This window comes from Squalius cephalus, assembly GCF_949319135.1.
Source record: "Squalius cephalus genome assembly, chromosome: 19".
NCBI lineage: Eukaryota > Metazoa > Chordata > Actinopteri > Cypriniformes > Leuciscidae > Squalius > Squalius cephalus.
Window position 1 is genome coordinate 4,491,182 of NC_137140.1, and position 22,133 is coordinate 4,513,314.

At 35.6% G+C, this 22,133-nt stretch overlaps 2 protein-coding genes across 2 annotated transcripts in view; both read right to left on the reverse strand.

Annotated features, from left to right (window-relative positions):
- ppp4cb (protein phosphatase 4, catalytic subunit b) overlaps nt 1–22,133 on the reverse strand; it is a 276,860-nt gene that overhangs the window by 59,069 nt on the left and 195,658 nt on the right. The window lies entirely within an intron of this gene.
- wnk4a (WNK lysine deficient protein kinase 4a) overlaps nt 1–22,133 on the reverse strand; it is a 59,236-nt gene that overhangs the window by 9,129 nt on the left and 27,974 nt on the right. Inside the window, exons 6-15 of the mRNA XM_079851504.1 lie at nt 19,696–19,784; nt 18,134–18,353; nt 15,012–15,378; nt 12,381–12,532; nt 12,153–12,217; nt 10,787–10,922; nt 9,252–9,368; nt 5,780–5,950; nt 2,049–2,097; nt 1,850–1,960 (exon numbers count right to left, since the gene is read on the reverse strand). Coding sequence (XP_079707630.1) covers nt 1,850–1,960; nt 2,049–2,097; nt 5,780–5,950; nt 9,252–9,368; nt 10,787–10,922; nt 12,153–12,217; nt 12,381–12,532; nt 15,012–15,378; nt 18,134–18,353; nt 19,696–19,784 — 1,477 coding nt within the window. The remainder of the gene's footprint in view (nt 1–1,849; nt 1,961–2,048; nt 2,098–5,779; nt 5,951–9,251; nt 9,369–10,786; nt 10,923–12,152; nt 12,218–12,380; nt 12,533–15,011; nt 15,379–18,133; nt 18,354–19,695; nt 19,785–22,133) is intronic.

The window sequence follows — 22,133 nt, forward strand, 5'->3', positions numbered from 1 at the left end:
TTCATATACATTTATATAGAAACTGTTCAATATATGCTGGAAAGAACTGTAGATCCATTGAGGCACAACAACTTATGTTAGCTGGATGTCTAGCTAGAAGGCTTTCCAGAAAGCAACAAAAGCTACTGTTGCAACTGATCTTATCATACTCAAATTCATTAGCAGTAACCAAACCATGATCGCAATCCTCATGTGAATATTGGCAATGATAGATAATCTAAAACAGGTTCCTCTGCTGAAAGTCTTTTGTGCGAGTGAGACGTCACACCTATGGGTTTGTCCCATCATCTGTCAATGCCAAAGTGAAATGCCTCTGTACAATAACACCTTTCACACAGTACCATCTCCATAGCAATACACAAAGTGTTGTCTAACATGGTCTCTGATGGGTCCATTACGTCAACGGACCGGCCCCAGTGAATGATCATGTCTGAAGTTTAACATCGATGAAGCGAGAGAGCCAAAGTCTCTCTGACATTAACGAAAATAAAAACCATCTGTGCATTCGCTTGTAAAGCTCCCATTGTAGAAGAGTCTGAACATAATTGATGTAGACATTGTAACAGTGGCTCTTTGGTTATATATGGATATTCTTTTTCAAAAAAACGAATACGCAAGATGTATCATCGAGGCACGAAGCCAGAAGGCAGCAGAACAAAATGTTCTGTAGGCGGGACAGAAAAGCACCAACAGTAGTAGAGATCAACTCTAGGAGGGGGACATGCAGGCTTTCTGGGTCTTAGCATTTAATTTATGACAAAACTACCAGAGTAGAAGAACTTACAAACACATGTGGAGACCAGAAGATGCACTACAAATAACATAATCTGTCACTTTGATGGACTGGGTTGTAAATATACTGTTCCACACTCTAAAAACGTTGTACTCATAGTTGTTTGTTTTAAAGCTGTGAAATCAATACTTTATGAATTGAGTATGTAAGTAGATCTGAATATGACATTAAAACTTGAGTAGACCCAACAAGTTGAGGTCAGACAATTTAAAAACCAAATGAGTAATGTGACCTTTTTTAGTTGAATCCGCTAAAAATAGCAGTTGACTATTAGCTAGCAATAGTGCACATACAGTAGTGGACAAAATTGACACCTTTTATTCAAATATTCTAAAACATTTGTTAACAATTTTGTAAGCATATCTGTGCTTGGAGTCAAAAGTTGCATTTGTGATAACGCAATGAAACTTCAAATTGTACGGACATAATTTTTTGACCAGGCCGTCATACAAAGAAATTATGAACATGCAAAAACAAGAGAGGACCAACGAAATATCAATAACTGATTATGTTGTAGTCAATATTTGCTTTTCCCTGTGAGCTTTATGTTTTTCTATGCCTTTTTTGCTCAGTAAAATAAAACCTGTAGCTGTTGTTTTATTAGATAAATACCTTAACCAAGAATAAATAAAATAATAAAATTTTATAATAAAATATTTTCCTCATATTTTTGGTTTAATTGAACTTGTAGGGTCATTAAAAACACATATCCTCTCCGGACATCACTTTTGGCCACCACTGTACGTCAAAATAGGGAAGAAAAGATTGTCACAATGTCCGTTTCATGCAGACTTTAAATGTTATTTTTGGTTAATATAAATTGCATTGTTGGGACCCTGAAGACAGCATTCACAGCCCACAAACAAAGTGCTTCCAGCCAAAGCAAGTTACCCAAGAGTCCCTGGAGCCAGGCTGAATCAAACTGCATCTGTGATGTCCAGTATATGCTATAATGCCGGATGACATTTAAAGAGCGTCCAGTTTTTATTCTCACTCACGGCTAGGCAGGAATAGGAAAGACTAAGAGAGGTACATTGGAGGGAAGTGGTCACTTACCTGGGCCATTATGGAAAGACTGTGAACGTAAGAGTGGACGTGTGGATGAGGTAATGTCTCCACCGACTCCCAGAGGAGAGGCTCTCGCCCCGGCGCCCAGACCAAGCTCCGCTAAAAACATATGTATACGTGTGAAAAAGGTGCTGATTTGAAAGGGCTACTTCATCAATACTCAGTGGTGAAGTTTATGCAAGCTTACCTGGTAGAGAGGAAGAGGAATGAGCTCGTGCCAGACTGTGGAGGTTTGGCTGAAAGGGAAAAACAGTTTGTAATGTATTATAAATGTACTTTCATATATAGTATAGGCTTCATTTACAGTGGGGGGTGGGGGGTGGGGGGGCACTTCTTTGAAATGGGTGGGTTTATTTTAGCCATATTATGAAAAAACTATTTATGTAATTTTTTGTGTTTTTGAAAGAAGTCTCTTGTGATTACAGAGGCTGCATTTATTTGATAAAAAATTTGTAAAACCTGTAATTTTGTGAAATATTATTACAATTTAAAATAGCTGTTTTCTGTTCTAATATGTTTTAAAATCTAATTTATTCCTGTGATTCAAAGCTGATTTTCAGCATCATTACTCCAGCCCTCAGTGTCACATGATCCTTCAGAAATCATTCTTATATGATGATTTGATGATCAAGAAACATTTCTGATTATTATAAATGTTCAATTCTATAAAGTTCTGCTGCTTAATATGTTTTTTTTTTCAGGATTCTTTGATGAACAGAATATATTTGAAATAGAATGTACTGTCACTTTTTTTAAATAAAACTATCTAAGTGTGTTTTACACTATGATTGCATACTGTGCTATTATATATATATAAACCTATAATAATATAAACCAAAATTGAATTAAAATAATCAATCTTTCATTCATGTTTAATCACATTGGAAGTAAATAAAGCATAATCCTGTTAGACATTTTATAAAATCATTTTAAATCCTGTCATTTATTTCATAATTGCATAATGTTTAAATTGCTTGAGAACTGAAAAGAGTAACAGTATCGACTTCAGCCCTGAGGTCTTATTTATTAGTGTAATATTCTTTAATGACAGAGTGCTTAAGTTAAATTAAGGTTAAGAGCAGTCGCAGTCTAATTGCTTGTCTCAGGTCCTCCACTGCAGTCACACACAGGAACAGACCTTTTACATACGACTTGCGCAATAATTAACACGACAAGCACTCTCTGTGGCACTGCGACAGGACAAAACAGCTCATACACACAAACCTGCGTAAACTCTCTCAGTCTCAGCTCCACAGCTGCACTGGTTATTGGAAAAGAGGCCTGTGGTTTGTGTACGAGGGTTACATTCTGTCATTTTCTAAGCCTTTACAGTCGTGCTTTGAGCCTGTTGAGCGAATGACGCTGGAGACTCTAGAGACGAGCATCTAACGCCTGCAGGGAGGAGGTCTGGGACGCAGCTTCTCTTGCGCGGCTGGTAGTAATCAGGAACTGGTCCCGGTCCAGCGGACTTCTCTTGAGCGCTGGTTTCGCAACCCTCAGGGTACCATGCATGATTGTGTGGGTGTGTGTGCCTCCATTAGGCTGTTATAGATCTCTGAATCCAAATAAAACAGCCATTGTTCTGCTTCTCTGTACTAATTAAGACGTATCTTTAGATCAGTTGACTGGCAGGCTGGAGTAAACCGAGACTGCATTTTGTTCTACAGAGTTTGGACACAATGTTTTTATTGCAAAGAGCAGCTAAAAATACCATAATGTTCTTGTTACTGTTTTTTGAATATATGGACAAATATTCATCATATTTTTATAGCAGCATTACTAGTTATAAGCAGCCATATTATACTATGAATATAGTTGTAGCTAAAGGGCATCAGGCGTCACGCAGCACAGCCTCGAGTGCCTTATTGCTTTTATAAAGTTTTTACCAGATAACAAATATGTTAAGGACATTTTACTTTTATTTTATAAAACAAATGATTAATAATAGTATTTACTACATGGCTTGGTTGAATTCCAATGTAGAATGTGGTGTGTTATTTCTTGATAACTGACCGCTGCGAAGTATAACACACCGTCGCCATGAAAAACAGAGCATTGCTATGGACGCAGGATTCTAACCGTAGAGACAGAACGGACTATTTTCTTTTGCGGAAGCAATACAATCGTTTTTAAATCAATAAACTCCTTTTTAAATCAATATTTTGTGTCAAATTATTGATTTATTTGGTGGGAGCCATGTAATAAGCGGGATAATGTAGAGTGAGGCGGTTGTTATAGCGAATAACAACCCCTTCAGGCTGATTCAAGCTCCACTTCGCATCGGGGGCCTGATCAGCCTGTCGGGCTTGTATTCGCTATAACAACCGCCTCGCTCTACATTATCCCTTATATAAACTATTGGTTCAGAATTTTGGAATCATTAGGAATTTTTAATGTTTTTAAAGTCCCGTCTGGTTTAATAAGGCTGCACTTATTTGATCAAAAATATATTTGGTCAAAAAAAGATTGCTGCTGCAGATCAGATATGGACTAATACACAGACACACTGCTGTGAGCATGTAAGATACGCTGCTGCTGTATAAATAGACACATTTATAAATCTGTAGCAGATCTAGACAGGTGGAGCTGGGATATATATATACAGTATATATCAAATTGGAACGTTCTGATTATGGATGTTGATAAATATATAGCAACTATGTTGATAATAACCAGAACTATTCAATGTAAGTCTTCATTGCCAGTATCCCAATATAACTTTATTGACAATGTTGTTTCTAATGAGGTAGGATTGGAGAAAAAGATCTGTGACTACGCAGGTTCTATTAAAGGTTCATTTTCATTGTAAATAGCAGAGGAAATCGGAGGAAATTTATATGCACAAGGTGTACACATATCTAAAGCCCTATTCGGACGGGACTAGTTTAACATGGAGAGGTGGGGTAAAGTAATTATTACCAGAGCTTCTCAGTGATTTTAGTCCTGTCCGAATGTGCCATGTCAGTTATCATTACGGACAATGTCAGTAAAGATTACGGCGACTTTTACCTTCAGTAAAAAGGTAAACAGGTGAAACTAATCCCGTGTGAATAGAACCAATGTAAATATGTACGTAAATATTCCATCATTTCCTGTTTAAAAGTAGTTTTCCGCAGATTTTCAAGTCTGTGGCAAAACTCAAGTGTTTTCCACACACCATTCAGATCAGAAAGAAGGTCGAACGCACTTCTTAGAGGCACGAAACTTCTTTTAGCGTTAGATAAGTGCCTATTACCAACATATACAATCTGAATTTATTTAATACATCCAACCGAACCTAACTGTTTTATATACTGTATACAAAGGTTATATATATATATGTGTTTGCGCACATGATGATGATGATCAGGAAGCAACTTATTACTCACATGCTGACAGAGAGGTGACGGCGGTGATTAAATCGAGTTACCCCTCCCACTTCTTCTAGTTTTACTGAGATATCTTATCCCGTGCGAATTGGCCATTATTATCACAGACGTCCTGTATTAAAATTACATTACCCCACCTCTCCGTGTTAAACTAGTCCCGTCCGAATAGGGCTTAAAACAGTCGCTCATTGTTAAACTGTCCTCTTTTGTGCTGCCCAGAACAGGACAAATAGTACAGAACGCACCTCAAGATCATGAGTTAAACCTGAAACCGATCATTTTCAAACAAAACACTCACAACAGCAGAGAACTCAGTTGAAAGATAGTGGTTGTGTAAACTCCTGAACAGAGCGCACACCCTCACCTACAGCTGGAAACGTGATCTTATCTTCTTCAGGTACACAGACCTCTTTTAAACATCGCATAAAATGATCTGATACTAGTGCATAAATAATTATTCAAATAAGTGGCATAGCTTATTGGTGGTTATCATGTTGCAATGGATTATTAAAGTGAGTGGACTGGAAGGTTTCTTCACTTGCAGGCTCACCTGAGAACCAGACAGTGAGTTGACGGCATGAAGATAAGAGGGACGGGCGGCTCCGTAGGTTTCATGCTGACCAGATGAGTCCTTCAGCATGGACTCTGCTCGCTTAATGATGTCACCGATGCGGTGAATGAAACCTTCCTTCTCTGAGGGCAGGATGAACTCATTATGCACCTTGACGGGGTGAGAAAAAAGAAATAAACAAAACAAAATGAGCAAGCATGACTTAAGAAGCACCATCAATTCTGAATGCCGAAGGGAAGCTGGCATCGGCACACGCTACGTGAGCTACGCACGTAGACCTTGCAGGGATCAAGGGGGCTCTCTGTGCGATTCAAACTATCCCTCGATTACTTAAAATGAAACGTGCTTAAATTGAGCATGTGCGCACTTGTGGACACTCTTTTAATTCAAGGGAGCTTTAATTAAGTTTGTGCACAAGCTGAGCTTTTACACACCACTAATAGCAGTGGGTGTTCACCCTTCGACCAATAACACACCAGGAGCGACTCCAGCGGTGCCAGGACTCTGAGACGAAACAAAGAGCTTCTGTATCTGAGAGAGGGAGCTGCATGCAGTCACACAGTCATCGAACACACACACTTACAATAGGCATTCGTCCATCCACTCCTACACACTCAGCATTACAATCAAAGCCTCAAACTTATGGAAAATGACAGGAATAAACTTTATATTAATATAAAGTCTCTTTATACTTTGATATGAAAAGTACAATTTGTTTTGTTGTACTGAGATTTTATTCACTCTTTTTCTTGCCTATTCATCCTTCAACTCAAATTTATTGGACCTATTATGGCCTTTTTCAAAGTCTTGATTTAGTTTTTTGGGCTCTACTACAATAGTTTTAAAGGGTTAGTTCACCCAAAAATGAAAATTATGTCATTAATGACTCATGTCGTTCCAAGCCCGTAAGACCTCCGTTCATCTTCGGAACACAGTTTAAGATATTTTAGATTTAGTCCGAGAGCTTTCTGTCCCTCCATTGAAAATGTATGTACGGTATACTGTCCATGTCCAGAAAGCTAATAAAGACATCATCAAAGTAGTCCATGTGACATCAGCGTCTTACGTCAGGAGCGTCACTGCGGAGTCGTGAACGCGGATTGACAACAGACCCTGAAGAGAATACAACGCTGAATAAAGTCGTAGTTTTTGTTATTTTTGGACCAAAATATATTTTCGATGCTTCAAAAAGTTCTAACTAACCCACTGATGCCACATGGACTACTTTGATGATGTCTTTATTAGCTTTCTGGACATGGACAGTATACCGTACATACATTTTCAATGGAAGGACAGAAAGCTCTCGGACTAAATCTAAAATATCTTAAACTGTTTTCCGAAGATGAACGAAGGTCTTACGGGCTTGGAACGACATGAGGGTGAGTCATTAATGACATAATTTTCATTTTTGGGTGAACTAACCCTTTAATTATTATTTTTCCATATTCTCCATTGTTGCAGATCCTCTTTTCCCAGTCTGTCAGTAATGCTCTGTTAAGTTCCTGTCTCTATGAAGCCCCTCCTTCTGAAAAGCACACTGTGCTCTGATTGGTCGACTGGATCAGTGTGTTGTGATTGGTCAAGCGCTTCGAGCGTGTTTGGGAATGTCCCGCCCCTTACCATAACCAGCAGTTTCAACACACTACTAACTAACCTCACCAGGCTTTATTCTGCGTATGCCTTGAGTGGGAATTATTTAAATCAGGAATATTGTGACGTCTCCGTTATAAGAATAATAAGTAACTTTGCAACTACATGTCAACTAACTCTCATTACAGTATTAGTAGAGTAGAGTTGACATAGTTAGTTGTTGCTAACGTAGTTGCAAAGTTACTTATAGTCAGTTGTAAGTCTGTTGAGGGAGCATCAAAATAAAGTGTTAGCAGATACTAAGCAGACAGTTTACTGATACTCTAATGACTGCTAGTTGACATGTAGTTGCAAAGTTACTTATAGTTAGTAGTACCTTCAGACGTAATTGTTCACAATAAGATCAATAACAAGCATTTAGAAAATAGATAGGGTGAATTTTGATTTCATCCTGACATTTTATTTACAAAGTATAAATAGCCAATACCATTTTATGTAAACCCTGGGACATTTTATACGTTTTGGGGGTGAATCATAAAAAGAAAAAAGAAAAAAAGAAAAAAAGAGAAAAAAAGAAGAAATGCAACCGCTCTCCTGCATCTTTTAATGAGGGACAAACAGAACCAGATGTCTGAAACAGTTGGTGATCTGGTCAGCTTAAATATCAAAATATCTCTGAAATGTACAACAATAATAGTAAAATGTTAGAATGTTTATGTCTATCATGTTTTGTGCTCTTCAATGAAATAAAAAATAGTTTTAAAAATGTGATAACACTTTACAATAAGGTTCCATGCATTTTTCACCATTTTCACAAAATTCTATGGCACAGAATATATTGTTGTGTGAATAAATGATCAAAAGAAAAAACAGCTCTGGTAAAAAAAACATTTTATAATAGCTTCATTCAATCTTTTTTTATCAACACTTGAATGTGGGTGAGTTACATAAAAATAAACACTGAGCTGAGAAAATCGTGTTATTGTCAAAGACTGGATCGGATTCAAAACACAAATTTAGCAGATGGAGTCCATCAACACCCCCAAAGCTTCAGTCGTGTCAGCTTCACTTGATGGGTTTGACATTTCATTTTGGTAATGTTTGGCAGTTTTTATTAAAGAGTTAACTATTGTTAGTTAGCATGAACTATAAAAAAAAATTCTAAAACATTAATCATAGTTAACATTAATTTCAACATTTATTAAAAAAGTTACAGTAAAAACTGTAATATTGCTAAATATTTATACAATTTAAAGTAATTGTTTTCTATGTAAATATATATTAAAATGTAATTCATTCCTGTGATCAAAGCTGAATTTTCAGCATCATTACTCCAGTCTTCAGTGTCACATGATCCTTCAGAAATCATTCTAATATGATGATTTGATTCTCAAGAAACATTTCTTTATATTATCAATGTTGAAAACAGTTGTATTGCTTTAAAAAAAAAAAATGGTGGTCAGAAGAGGGAAAGATGTCAGCAGAAGTAACTAGTTTTCTGAAATTTAATGGCAAGATTTTAACACAAAGTATTGTGTTAGAAACGTACATTAAATAATAATAATAAAAAAATGATATATATATATATAAAAAAAAATAGATTTACAATGTTAATAGCTATGAAAACTCATCATTACAATCTGTGAAAAGGGTCCATTGCTATTGATTTATTTATTCTTTTATGTCCACTGATCTGAATATTGGGGTTACTCTGATACTTTCAGCCTGAGGTTGGCAAATATGATTAGTTTGAAAGTTCAACTATAACTTTTTGAAATAAAAAATTGAACAAATAAACATGCAATGGTACTTTTCCTGAGTACGACCCAAACACATGCACAGAAACAAGTTAGGCACCTACCATTACCGCAGCGATGTCCTCAGGGTTGTCGCCATCAAGGTCAAATTTGAAGGTGACCATCTTATCGTTATGAGTCTGTAGCTGACACTCGACCACCCGATCTACTTTATCAGACAGCTGTGGGGAACAACACACACATCACTGTCACGGAAAATACAAATGTGTCTGTGTGCATATTACCAGACATTTGTGTTATTGATACAGCCATTGTTTCAAAGCAGCTTCACAGTAATAAACAGGAAAGTAACAGAATTAATCACGAAAACTTCACCAAACATGAGACAAATTCAAACTCTGCTGCAAAGCAGCTGTAGCAAGATAATAATGTCAATATTCAGTTCAATAACTGTGTAAACAAGTTTATTCAAATTATTTATGCATAATAGGATAAATAAAGAGAGAATTCTCTTTGTGCGTGTGCAAGTGTACATTAGTCAAGGTCTGAGCTAATTGTGTTTGACGGTGTGTTTATAGTTTATCTCTCTGGCCCTTTGAACACTAATCAATGCAAGCCCAAACGGTTCCTCATGAAACAAATGACTGAGGACATCCCGTACCCACACAGAGAACGATCACACATGGACAACGGCTAAACATCTTAATTTCACATGCAATATAAGTTATCACCAATTGCCTTGCTAACATTATTTATTGATCATCTGATGGTTTTACAGACGTGCAGAAATGGACTGGCCAGTGGTTAGGAGTAATGGTTGACCGATATATCACAGATATTTAGCATTTTTTAATTACCAGTCCTGGGCACTACTTTTTCTGCTTGCCTGATAACTGTCGGAAGGGGACTTTTATTTTGACAGCGCCAAGACCTGTCAAAATTATATTATAATTATATTATAATATTACAATAATAATAATTTCAAATTGATTAAACTTATATAATATATAATTATAATTTGTATACATTAAGTTATTATAATAAATTAATAATAAAAAGTTATTAGTAATAAAAAAGGCAAACGCTATACTTCCTTATTTTTATTTTTTCATAATTTTTCTTACTATTTATCAAATTTAGTGAATATCATGTCAAATTAATGTAAATATCATTGCAGCATTTATTGTCTTTACAAATGAAATAGTCAAAATTATAATTATATTATAATATTATTTTAAATAAATATTATATATATATATATATTCATGATTTTTCTTTCTTTTTTCATTTGGTAAATATAATGTCGAATAATATAAATATTATAGCAGCATTTACTACCTTTATAAATTAAATAGTCAAAATGATATTATAATTATATTATAATATTATTTTTAATTAATTGGTTTAATATATATTTATAACTTTTTAATATTAAGTTATCAAAACAAATGTATAATTTAATTTGGTTAATATAATGTCAAATATCTTTAAAATGTTAATATATTTATCTACTTTTTATTGGCCACCCTGCTCTCTAAGATATCGGCATCTGCATCGGCCACCAAAAAGCCCATAATCGGTCCTCCAATAGTTAGGAGTATGTATACGTGACCGGATGAAATGCAGATTTTTTTCTCACCCCTGTAATTCGCAGACGGGACCGCGTTCTCCGCCTAAACAGTTTCGCTGCTGTCCGTCGGGTCACTGACTTGCTCCCCCTCTCTGATTGTCCCTCGTAGCCATCGCTCAAGCCGGAGGTCACATCTGAAGCATAACTGTGACATAATCAGGATAATTACATGACAGATTATGGACAAAACATTATATTTTGCATTCTATGACAGTCTGCAGGAAAATACATGTGTATTATTATCAGTTATCATTACTAGATGTTTGCTATTGCTCAGACTGTAGTTCGGGTAAAGGGATTTAAACAAACACCCAACCACAAGTATTAAACTTCTGTGTGTAACTCGCCCACCACCATTTGCTAAAACTAAGTATGTTGTGCTAACATTGCACAACCAAGTAACCCTATAAAAGTACAAAAGTGAACATCATGTTAATTAAATGGGTGTTTAGAAGACCTGAAGTTAAACTGGGCCCATAAAAAGGGTTCAATAAGCACAAAATGAAGAAAACCACGAAGGAATTTCCCTCTCTCACCATCTCAACACCCTTATTTGTTTAATATTAAGTTTTTAAGAGAACATGGTGCATTTCATGAGTGCTCTGTGTTCCCTTGTATTAGGTTTTACAAGTCTGAAATAAACAAACTTTTGTATGTCCTTCTTTTAGCCTTTGACCCCACAGCTTGCATTGTGTCAGTAATGTCCAGCACAGAGGACCCTTGTGAAGAAGAAGTGTGTTCAGTTGTATTGAATGTCCATTTGTCATGTACTTCAAAACATGTAGTTTTCACTGCACTGTTTCCTGGAAATCCAATATAACGGCTACAGAGAAAGAACTAGACAGACGTAGTATTTGAATTGGCTTTATCTTTGCCGAGTTTGGCCTGTTGGGACGTGGAGTCCATTCTGAGCTTGTTTCTATGAGCTAATTGTGTCTCTCAGGTCTTTTACCAACACAAGCCTCCGTTTAATCCAAACACTGGGCTTCCTACGAGGCCCACAAAACCGTTTATAGCCAGCCTACTGCTTGGCAGACTCTGGCTCTTTTGAAAGATCTCTGCCTGCTGAGAAACGTGAAGTTCTTATGAGTGGAAAACTATGTTGTAATGGCAGGCATTTGCTAGGGACGGCATCCAAGAGCCCTGTGGTGAATAAACAGGATCCTATAGGACGTAGAGAATGTGCACTGTTACGAAAGATGAGAGGAGGGGATGGACTCCATATGAAAACATGGACCCTACTGAGCACAAAGCCATCAGTACATCTGGCACTAAAGTAAAACACAAACCTCGAAGTTCTGTGTGTCATATGGATGATTTTAATATGGCACAGATGCTATTGAAGAGCTGAGGGATCAAGAAAGCAGGTTTTTACCTGTCCACAGGTGAGGAGAAAGGGCTAGGAGGTCCTCTCTCTGTTTTAGTCGACACGGCGATACTCTGAGAGGAGATTAAGGGATACATGAAGTACTTAACAATGAACATCAAAGAAGCAAGTTCATTATGACTTCCTGCAATGGTAAATTGCGTAAATTGAGTTTAAATGGCTCTCCTACGTTTAACTCGTCATTAAGTGAGGGCAATTTTGTCATTATAGACTCACTGAGGGGAAACGGAGAGCTGGGATTGGTGGAGTGGTGATGGGCGTGGCCTCTGTGGGCGTGGCCTGTGGAGAGCAGATGATGTTGATATTTGAAGCCTCGGGACCATCCTGTAAACCAGAGGGGCTGAGATCGCCATCAGTCTCACAGTCAGCTGGAGAAACACAGAATCAGACAGTCGGTTAACCTTCTGGTTTTTTTTATGCAATGAAAGTACTATATTTTATTTCAAAATGTGGGTTATTGTATTTTGAGGGGATTTTCATGCTAGTGGACAATATTCACCTCTAAATGCACTATTTATTTCTATATAAAATAATAAGAATAATATAAAAAGTATCGAAAACAACATGGCAAAACGTCGGCGCCTAACTCACTGCAGTGCCATTTTAGTATCATTGAGATTTTGAATTCATTAAAAAAAGACTATAAATACAGTGCTATGCATAAGTTTAGGCAACCATGCTAAAGTTGACTAAAAAGAGGAATAAAAAATCATATTTTGCAAATTTAACTTAATGCCTTATTTTAAAAAATTAGGAAAAATCCAACCTTTAAGGACACCAATTTTCTTTGTGAATGAATAATGTATCGTAAATAAATAAATGTTCTTCCTTAAAAAACAGGGTGCATAAGTTTGGGCACCACTATGTTAAATTCCCATAGAGGCAGGCAGATTTTTATTTTTAAGTATTTTTTTAAAAATTTTTTTAGGATACTATGCATCCTGATAAAGTTCCCTTGGCCTTTGGAATTAAAATAGCCCCACATCATCACATAGCATTCACCATACCTAGAGATTGGCATGGTTTTATTTCAGTTAGCCTAAAAGCTAGTTTGATTTGCATGTCTGCAAATCAAACTATGTATGTCTGTATAGAATTTTGTTCATTTTATTTCAGTTTTTACAGAGCCCTGCACATGACATGCGGACAAATATATATATATATCGTGACCACGAATTAAGAATTATTTTCTAGTTTTAGTAAATAGTGGCCACGTTTTATTAATTTGTTCCCTCGTTTTAAGTAAATCGTGGGCACGATATAATAATTCGTTCTATTATTTTACTAAATCAAGCACACAATGTAATAATTTGTTCCCCGAAATTGTGGCCACATTGTACTAATTTATTCCCTCATTTTTGTTTGGCTAAATCGAGGGAATGAATTATAACGTGCGCATGATTTAATTGAAACAACGGAACTAATTAGTAAAACGTGCAGTCGGCGCCGATAGTAGTGATGTTGTGCTTCGGGCAACCCGAGTTCAAGTCCCGGCTCGTGGAGCTTTCCCGATCCTGTTCCCCCCTCTCTCTCCCACCTCACTTCCTGTCTAGCTACTGTCCTATCCTAATAAAAAGGCAAAAAACACCAAAAATAAATCTAAAACAAAAAAACATGCTGATGTTTTAGTGAGTCGGGAGAACGATTAGTTAATTTGTGGCCACGATATACACATTTTTTACTGCATGTCATGTCCGGGGTTATTTTAGTCAAACCAAATGAAAATGAGAAATGCTAATTTTAGTTAGTTTTAGTAATTTTATTGTGTTTTTGTCTTTTTTTGTCTTTTTTCTTTTAGTTTTAGTTTAGTTTTTTATTCGGTCACACTTTAGTTTATGGTCCAATTCTCACTATTAACTACTACTTTTGCCTCAATAAACTCCTAATTACTGCTTATTAATAGTTAGTAAGGTAGTTAGGTATTGGGTGATTAAGGGGTGTAGAATATGGTCATGTAGAATGATGACCATATATATTAATATGTGCTTTATAAGTACTAATAAACAGTCAATATCGTAGTAATACGCATGCTAATAATATCTAAGTATCAAGTTAATATGGAGAACTGGACCCCAAACTAAAGTGTTACCATTTATTCATTTTATTTTAGTTTTAGTTATTTCAATACAACAAGTTAAACTAAATGAAAAAGAGAAATGAGAAACATAGACATTAAAAAAAAGCTCATTCAAAATGTAATAAAATCTCAATACTAAAATAGCACTGCAGTGTGTTTCTAGCTGAAATAAAATAAGTTTCAGTTTTTTATATTTTATTTTATTTCAGTTACGGAAATTATATTTATGGTTTTCGTTTTAGTTAACTATAAAACCATGGCTCTTAACACATCAACATAGAGAAGACATGCACATGATGCAGCAATATTACAGTTAATAAAAATGCGGTAGATCTAGTGCTTCGTATTACAGTGCCCTTCCTCTATAGTTTCCACTCCAAAAGTGTGTCAAACTGCATAAGTTGCTAACTGTACCCGACCCCCTCACCCTCCCGATAAGCACACACACACTGGCTATTAAAAAGAGTTTATTTGTGGAGTCGGTTGACTGTGCCGTGCTGTTCTCAGGTCTCGGAGAGCCACGGCTCTTAACACGCCGTGAAAGAAACATTGAGGAAAATATAGGGCACTGCACAGTGTAGTTTATGTGAGGCTTACTGGACGTCTTGAACCTGTGCAGGGGAGCGAACAGACATCTAAAATAGAGGTTTATCAATGTGGGGTTTTCAATGGCCAATAATGAACCAAAAATATATCCATCTGATTGATGCATCGGTCTATTACTACTGTATAATCACATAAACATGATGAAATGAAGATCTAGTGCTTACAGGTTGTTGAGGAGCAGCTTGTATGGTGGATGTGGAAGTGTTGATCGGCCTCCGGTTCCTCTGGCTCTGGTGGGAAGCTCCCGATAATCCCAGAATCCGATGAGCCACTAACAGGTTCAGGGATTCCAGGAGTGGGCGGGGCCTGCACAGGAAAGGGGGCGGGGTTTTCAGACATTTGAATGGTGGATTTGGGCGACGACAGCTCAGGCTCTTCCTCAATAATTTCCTCCTTCTTCTTCTTCTGCTGCTGCTTCTCATCTGCTAGCCGACGATGTTTTTCCCGCTGGCGCTTGATGGCCGTCACACGGTCTCGCATGGCCTTGGCCACCAGCTTGTAGTCCACCTCGCATACAAATCCCAAAATCACCTGGGAAAGACAGGCATTTGATAAAACTTATTTAGGAAGTGCAAAACTTTTTGAGAAAGTGCAACACAACATATGGTTTGAATCAAATTCAACAGTTGATCAATCACACTACATTAAAACAGTTGTTTTGTATTACAAGATTTCTGAAATGTTGTTTAAATATGCAAATGTGCATTATCTAATTAAATATGCACTCGTTTGCATACATTTCCAGAGCAGAAATCCGAACATTGGATAAAGCCAGGTTCAAAATTCTTGTTTCATTTTGTTGACCGATTAAAGTTTTTTATAGAGAGGATTTTGGATCTATCTTTTATTTTACAAACATCAACTGAAATAAAATGATATCTCTAAAAGCTTTCAGAATAAAGATGGGAATAAAACTGTAGAGTTTGGTGTGTGTGAAGCAGCTGAAGTGGAGATTTCTGACTGAAAACGGACTTTACAGGTATGTATTATTGAATTTTACAGACACAACTATATAAAGTGTAATAAAATAAACACTTAAATATGTATTTTGGATGTTTTATTTTCACTAGTCTGAAATAAGCTACTTTTGCCTGTGGCACCTAATGTGGCATGCGAGTTTGAAATACGGTGTCTTGTTATGGACAAATTCTGCATTCTTTGCCGATCTAAAGCTAAATTTTGCTTGGCATAAAGTTGATGAAAATGGCTCCGCAATGGAGATCTCAATAACCTTTCACCCAACTCTGGAACAGTGTGTTTCCACTGAAATAATGTTGGCTAATGTTGCTCTGAAGTCTCTATCACCACATCAGCTAGTCAAATTACATGGTAACCCTCTGTCGATGTGATTTGACGATAAATTTGTTCTTGATGAAAAGCAGACCTGATGAGTGATAAAAGAAGGATTGTGACCGCCTAGCCTAATAAAGCGTCTGGACAAGAGAAAGGCTCCAGTTTCACAACACGGTCTTGAGGCGGTTCTATCACCGGTCATGTGACCCTCTTCCTCCTTTGGCCCCGCTCTCACATTTCCACGCCGATGATTAAAAAGTTCTGCCCTTGAAACTGTTATGCAACACACAGCAGGGTTACAATACACAGGCCTCGTCTTTAAGCTGAAGGGAATGGCGAGGGTCATGCCCCACTATGTCAAGAAAAAGCCTGCCAGTGGATACAGGTGTGTTTGAAACGTTGTGCTCTATGAAGGTCAAGAGTTCAGTGACGTCCCCACATTACTGACACAGGAAGAGTAAAGCAATCGACACTGAATGAGGACAGATTGTTGGAAATGACCAACAATGTGAAGGTCAGCTCTGGAAAGTCAAAACAGATAATGAAAGACACTGAAGCTTAAGCAGGTTGGACCAAGTAAATTAGAAAGTAAGTAAAAAAATAAATGTAAGTGGGCTCTCAACCCCTCCCTCAATTACATGTTGCACACGGAAAAGTACAAAAAAATGTATTCATAAATAAATAAATAAATATAAAAATAAATTAATGCATACATAGACAAATACAAAAATACATGAAAAAATAAATGAAAGACCAAAAAATATAAAGTTTAAAAGAATACAAAACAGAAATGAATAAATTATATAAAAAATACATTTAGGATTAAATTAAATTTAAAAAATAATTATATTTGTTTTATGAAGTCATTTACTCTTTTAGTTAATTTCTTATTATTACATCTATCTATCTATTTTAAATATTTTTTATTATAAAACTTTTATATTATAAATATTATAAAAAATATAATATTTTATATTATAAAACATGCTTTATATTTTAGTCCAAAGTTAAATTAAATAATTAATTATATTTTGCTTAAAGAAAATAAAATCTGTAGTGTATAAACTTGCCACCTGCTCTAATACACATAATACTAACTTTTCATTTGGTCATTTTAATGCAATATTTACTCATATTTGAAGGCTACATGCTGTTTCAATGTATTATTTACTTAATTATTAAATTATCATTTAATTGGTTTAATTATTTAAATGTATTTATTCATTTAATATATAATTTTTATTTTCAAATAGTTACCAAAATAATGGTGTCATTGTTGCAGTGTAATTATAAAGCAATATAAAGTATTGAGTAATGTAGTTTTAACAACATGTACTTGATATTGGGTTTGGTTTAGGGTTAGTTGCACGTAATTATACATAATTAACTGTTATTACTAAACTAAGTACATGTTACATGTAACAATGACATTGTAAAATAAAGCGCTACCAAAGGTTCCAATATTTTTGGTATTTTTTTTTAAAAGTATTCTCGTCGCTTGATAAACTTAAGGTTGAGCCACTGTAGTAACTTGGAATATTTTAACGATGTCTTTACTAACTTTTCTGGGATGGCAGATATCGATTACATAGAAGCCTATGGAGGAGTGAGACAGCTCTCAGATTTCATCAGAAATATCTTAATTTGTGTTCCGAAGATGAACGAAAGTCTTACGGGGTTGGTAAGGGAGAGTAATTACTGACAGAATTTTTGGGTGAACTAACCCTTTAATAGCTCTGTGAATATCAAAGCTTCAGCACCATTGTTGCAGATCTCTGCAGGAAGCTCAGCCCACATATTAACGTACATCTGTGAACACAAATGCTTTGTTGATCCCTGAGGGGAATATCTGGGTTTAGTGTTAAAAGTGACAGTAAACCACTGAGTCATAGTAGCTGAGGAATGTAACCACACCTAGGATCCCATCATAAAACATATTAAAAGCTGACAGTGAGACACCACAGTGGGACATGAGATTATGTGTGAAGCTCACCATCTCCTGAGCCACCTCCTCTGGCACGTCTTTGTAAAGCTCAAACAGGAACTCGATGGCATTGTTGTCCTTGTACTTTCCGTGGAGCTTCTTGGTGTCGTCCATGCGAAGCCAGAGCTTCAGGCTGGATTTGACCATATCATCTTCCTCAGCCAACTCAACGTGAACGCCGTTGTCCTCCTGGAAGAACGTGTGCTCCAGCAGGTCCTGGATGGTGTATCTAGCCAGAGAGATTGATATGAATCCACACAAACTCAATGTATAAAACTACACTGAAATAAATGTCATTTAATAGCTAAACCTGTTTTGTGAATAATGCTGTATTTGAAAATATAAGTACAATTATTTAAGCATAATAATGATTAAATTATTCAAATTATTTTGGCATAAAGGTGCAGTCGCACTAGACTTCACGCTTCACAATTCATACACAGGTGAATGGGTGAAAAAGCAAATTGCAAAATGCAAAAAGTGTTTTTGTGATACTTTTATATAAAAGTGAGTGTAGGAACAGTTTCCACTCAGAAACTGTTAGTAAATTTCACAAATAATTACAAAAGAGTAAAACTTTTCTTGTAAAACATACTCCAAAAATCTTTGTTTTATTTTATTTTTATTTTCCTTTTCATTTAAATTTACGTTTTATTTACATTTTTTGTTTTTCTTGTGATTTTATCATTTTTATCATTTAAAAAAAAAAAAAATTCTACTAAGGTTTTTATTATTTCAGTTCTAGTATTAGTTCAATTTAATTTATTATTTATTTACAGTTATAGTAATTTTAGTGCTTCAACTTCAAACTTATTTCAGTTAGTTGCCAAAGCAATATTTTAAATTTTCGTTTAATTTAAGTTTTTGTACTATTATATTTTATGTTTTATTTTAGCTTTATTAAAAAAAAAAAAAAAGTGTAATAGTTTTAGTTTAGTAACAACCCTGATGCATGCCTTCTAAATTCATACAACAAAAAGACGTTTTAATGATTTTAAACATTGAAACATCACATAATGGTCACATATTCGGCTCAATACAAAGAATACAAGTTTAAAAGGCTAAGCTACATGGTTTGCCAAGTTGTTGGAAAGTGGAGTAGATAAATATCTTAACATTGTGGATTTAAATTATAAATAATAATATGTGTCGGTTTTGTTTCCTCTGTTTGCATTAGTTTCTATGGTGATTCGCAGTTTGATTAATTCGCAACACCAGTTTCTGGTTTCCTTTCATTGGTCCGTGTTTGTATTTCTATTTTTAAAGTTTAGAGAATGTTATTTTGAGTTTGTTTTCATGAAAATCACTGTTGACCCTGTGACATTAAGACATGTTTTTATTATTAAAAACACAAGCTCTGTAGAATGACATCATATTATGGTGATATTTTGCAGCATCTTAAGAAATTTCACTGTCTTAAAGACTGTGACCTTGCAAAACAATTCCACATAATGGTGGAACAACTAGTGAATATATATATATATAACATTATTGCTTCTATACCAGACTTGGATCACAGAACATTTTTAAAGTGTAAAATGAAATCAATAGGCTGAGCTGCAGTGAAGTACCTTTCATCTTTGTTCATGCGGATACAGCCTTCAATGATTTCCTTCAACTCTGGAACTTTCACCTTGTAGAAACTGTCTGGCTTTATACCCTGAAAACAGCGGAAATGTCAAAAGTTGGTGAAAAACGTCAGTCAAAGAGGCTTAATACGTTTTAATAATGCCAAATCATTAATCTAATGTTCAAATGTTAATAAGATGATTCCCTTTCAGATAATCTAATCACAGCGAGTTACATAAGAGCTACAGGCAAATAGTTTTGAAAAGGTTGCTGATTTATTACTGACAAAAGCTAGGCTTCCATCCACCTATTTTTATGGGAATTTTGGAATATTATATAAAAAAACTGGATGGAAATGCCAAGATGCACAGAAATAATAAAGATGCATATAAAAACATACGCACTCAGTTGAGGTGCAACTTAATGCACAACAGAAAACTCATGTGACTTTGTCACAGTGGATGTGATTGGATAACTGGACTAACCAGTGGACCAATCGCATCGCACAGCATCTCAAATGTTGGTTTGATCATTCTGAAATGCATGAGCCAAAGTCTGTCATTAAAATGATTTGGTATAATGACCTCCCAGAAGCGTCTAACACAGATGCAAACGGTGCTTTATTCGCAAATGTTTTGTGCAACATTAAACTTTCAGTACTATGAGACACTTTGAAAACATTTGTAAATGATTAATAATAGCATCTATGTAAATCTCTTTTACCTTAATCTGTTCTTGAACCCAGTGATAAAATTTAATAAAGCCCTGATGTATTCATTTCTTCACAACACTTACACATGGCTGGTTTAATAATTTTAAGATCTACAACAGTTCACACCTGTTATTTGTCACATTTGAGTTACTTCGACTACACAAAAGTCTTCAATAATGTGAAGTTATACTGTTACATTTCAAAGATTTACAGCTGAGGGCTGAATTACAGCTGGAGTAGGTCACTTTCCCAGTGGACTCGTGTAATATTTGTGGAGCACGAGCTGCATAAAGCATGGAGTTCACGGGAGTTTTGGATGAGTGCCTGTTGCGTTTGCACCTCGGTGCGCTCCTTGGCTTTGTCATTAACACTCAACAACCTTTTCAGAGCAGGCTTTGTTTCGTTCTTTCAAGACACGTTATTTAACACACCTATAAACCAAAGCCACTGGCGTCATCCGCGTAAAGTTTAGCTATTACTTTAAAAACATCATAAACTTGTTTTCTGACATGCAAAATCAAAACATTACTAAAAGCCTGTTGAAGTACAACATGTCTTAATCCACTATTCATCCCGAACCGTACGGTACATACGTCACGGTTCGGTGCATGCAGTCGCACGACGAATACATTCAGTCTCAGGCGATCCAGATCCAGAAGGGGGCGCACGCGACAATGCAACGCTGTTTGCTACCAGTGAAAAGTGCAGAAGATGAAGAGGCGATTGATTGATATGTTTACACATCTCAACCAGTGTTTCAACTGTGAAAAGATATCAATAAAACTGTTTGAGAATAATATCTCATGTAGCATTACATTTACCTCAGAATATGCACTATATATTCATTATATTTACTTAACCTGTTATTAATGTCTTGATTGTTTAATGTATGTTTAATTAAAATTGTCATGAAAACAACTGTGTAAAGAATTATATTTCAAAAATGAATTGTGTAGAAAATTAACTTTATAATTAGATTTAGAAGTTAATGCAAAACCTGCCTTATGTGCAATTTACAGTACTTTTCTTTGAGTGTTGATTATTATATCTAAAAATGAATAGCAACTGAATTTAATAATTTGGGCTCTGTTGTTAATTGTAACGTTTAATATTATAGTAATGTGTAATTAAGGGCTCCCTAAGATAGCTATCTCCCTAATAGAAAATTTTAATTATAATAGAATTTATTTAAACACATATAAACATTTCTTAAAAAAACACAGTTTACTTAAAGAAAAGAAAAAAGAAGAAGCAATTTTGTGTTTAGTTTTCGAACCCCTGCTGTACCGAACCGTGACTTCAATTCTTCAAACTCTAAGTGAATCTAACTTTAATGAGTCTCCCTTATTTGAACTGTTATATTAAGAAAGGTTTTTCTATTGAATAAATTGGTTTACATTACATTAACTACAAGAAGACATCTGAGCCATGACGTAAACATGTTGATGTAATTTAGAGGTAAAGATTTCCAAATGCAATAAGGGACAGACAAGTGAATATACTGTATCAACAAGTTATAGGACCGGAGTCGACCTCTCTGTGTCCACATGTGACCTGTAGGGCCTTTCTCAAATGATACGGAGTGAGACGAGTCCTGGGCTTTTGCAAACAGGATACAGACAGCAGGGGGTTTTCCAAACTCTGCCTGAAGCTCTAATCAAACCGAAGCATGAGTCTTAAACCACCGCTCAAAGACGACACACAGCAAGCTCTTTAGGAAACGAGGAC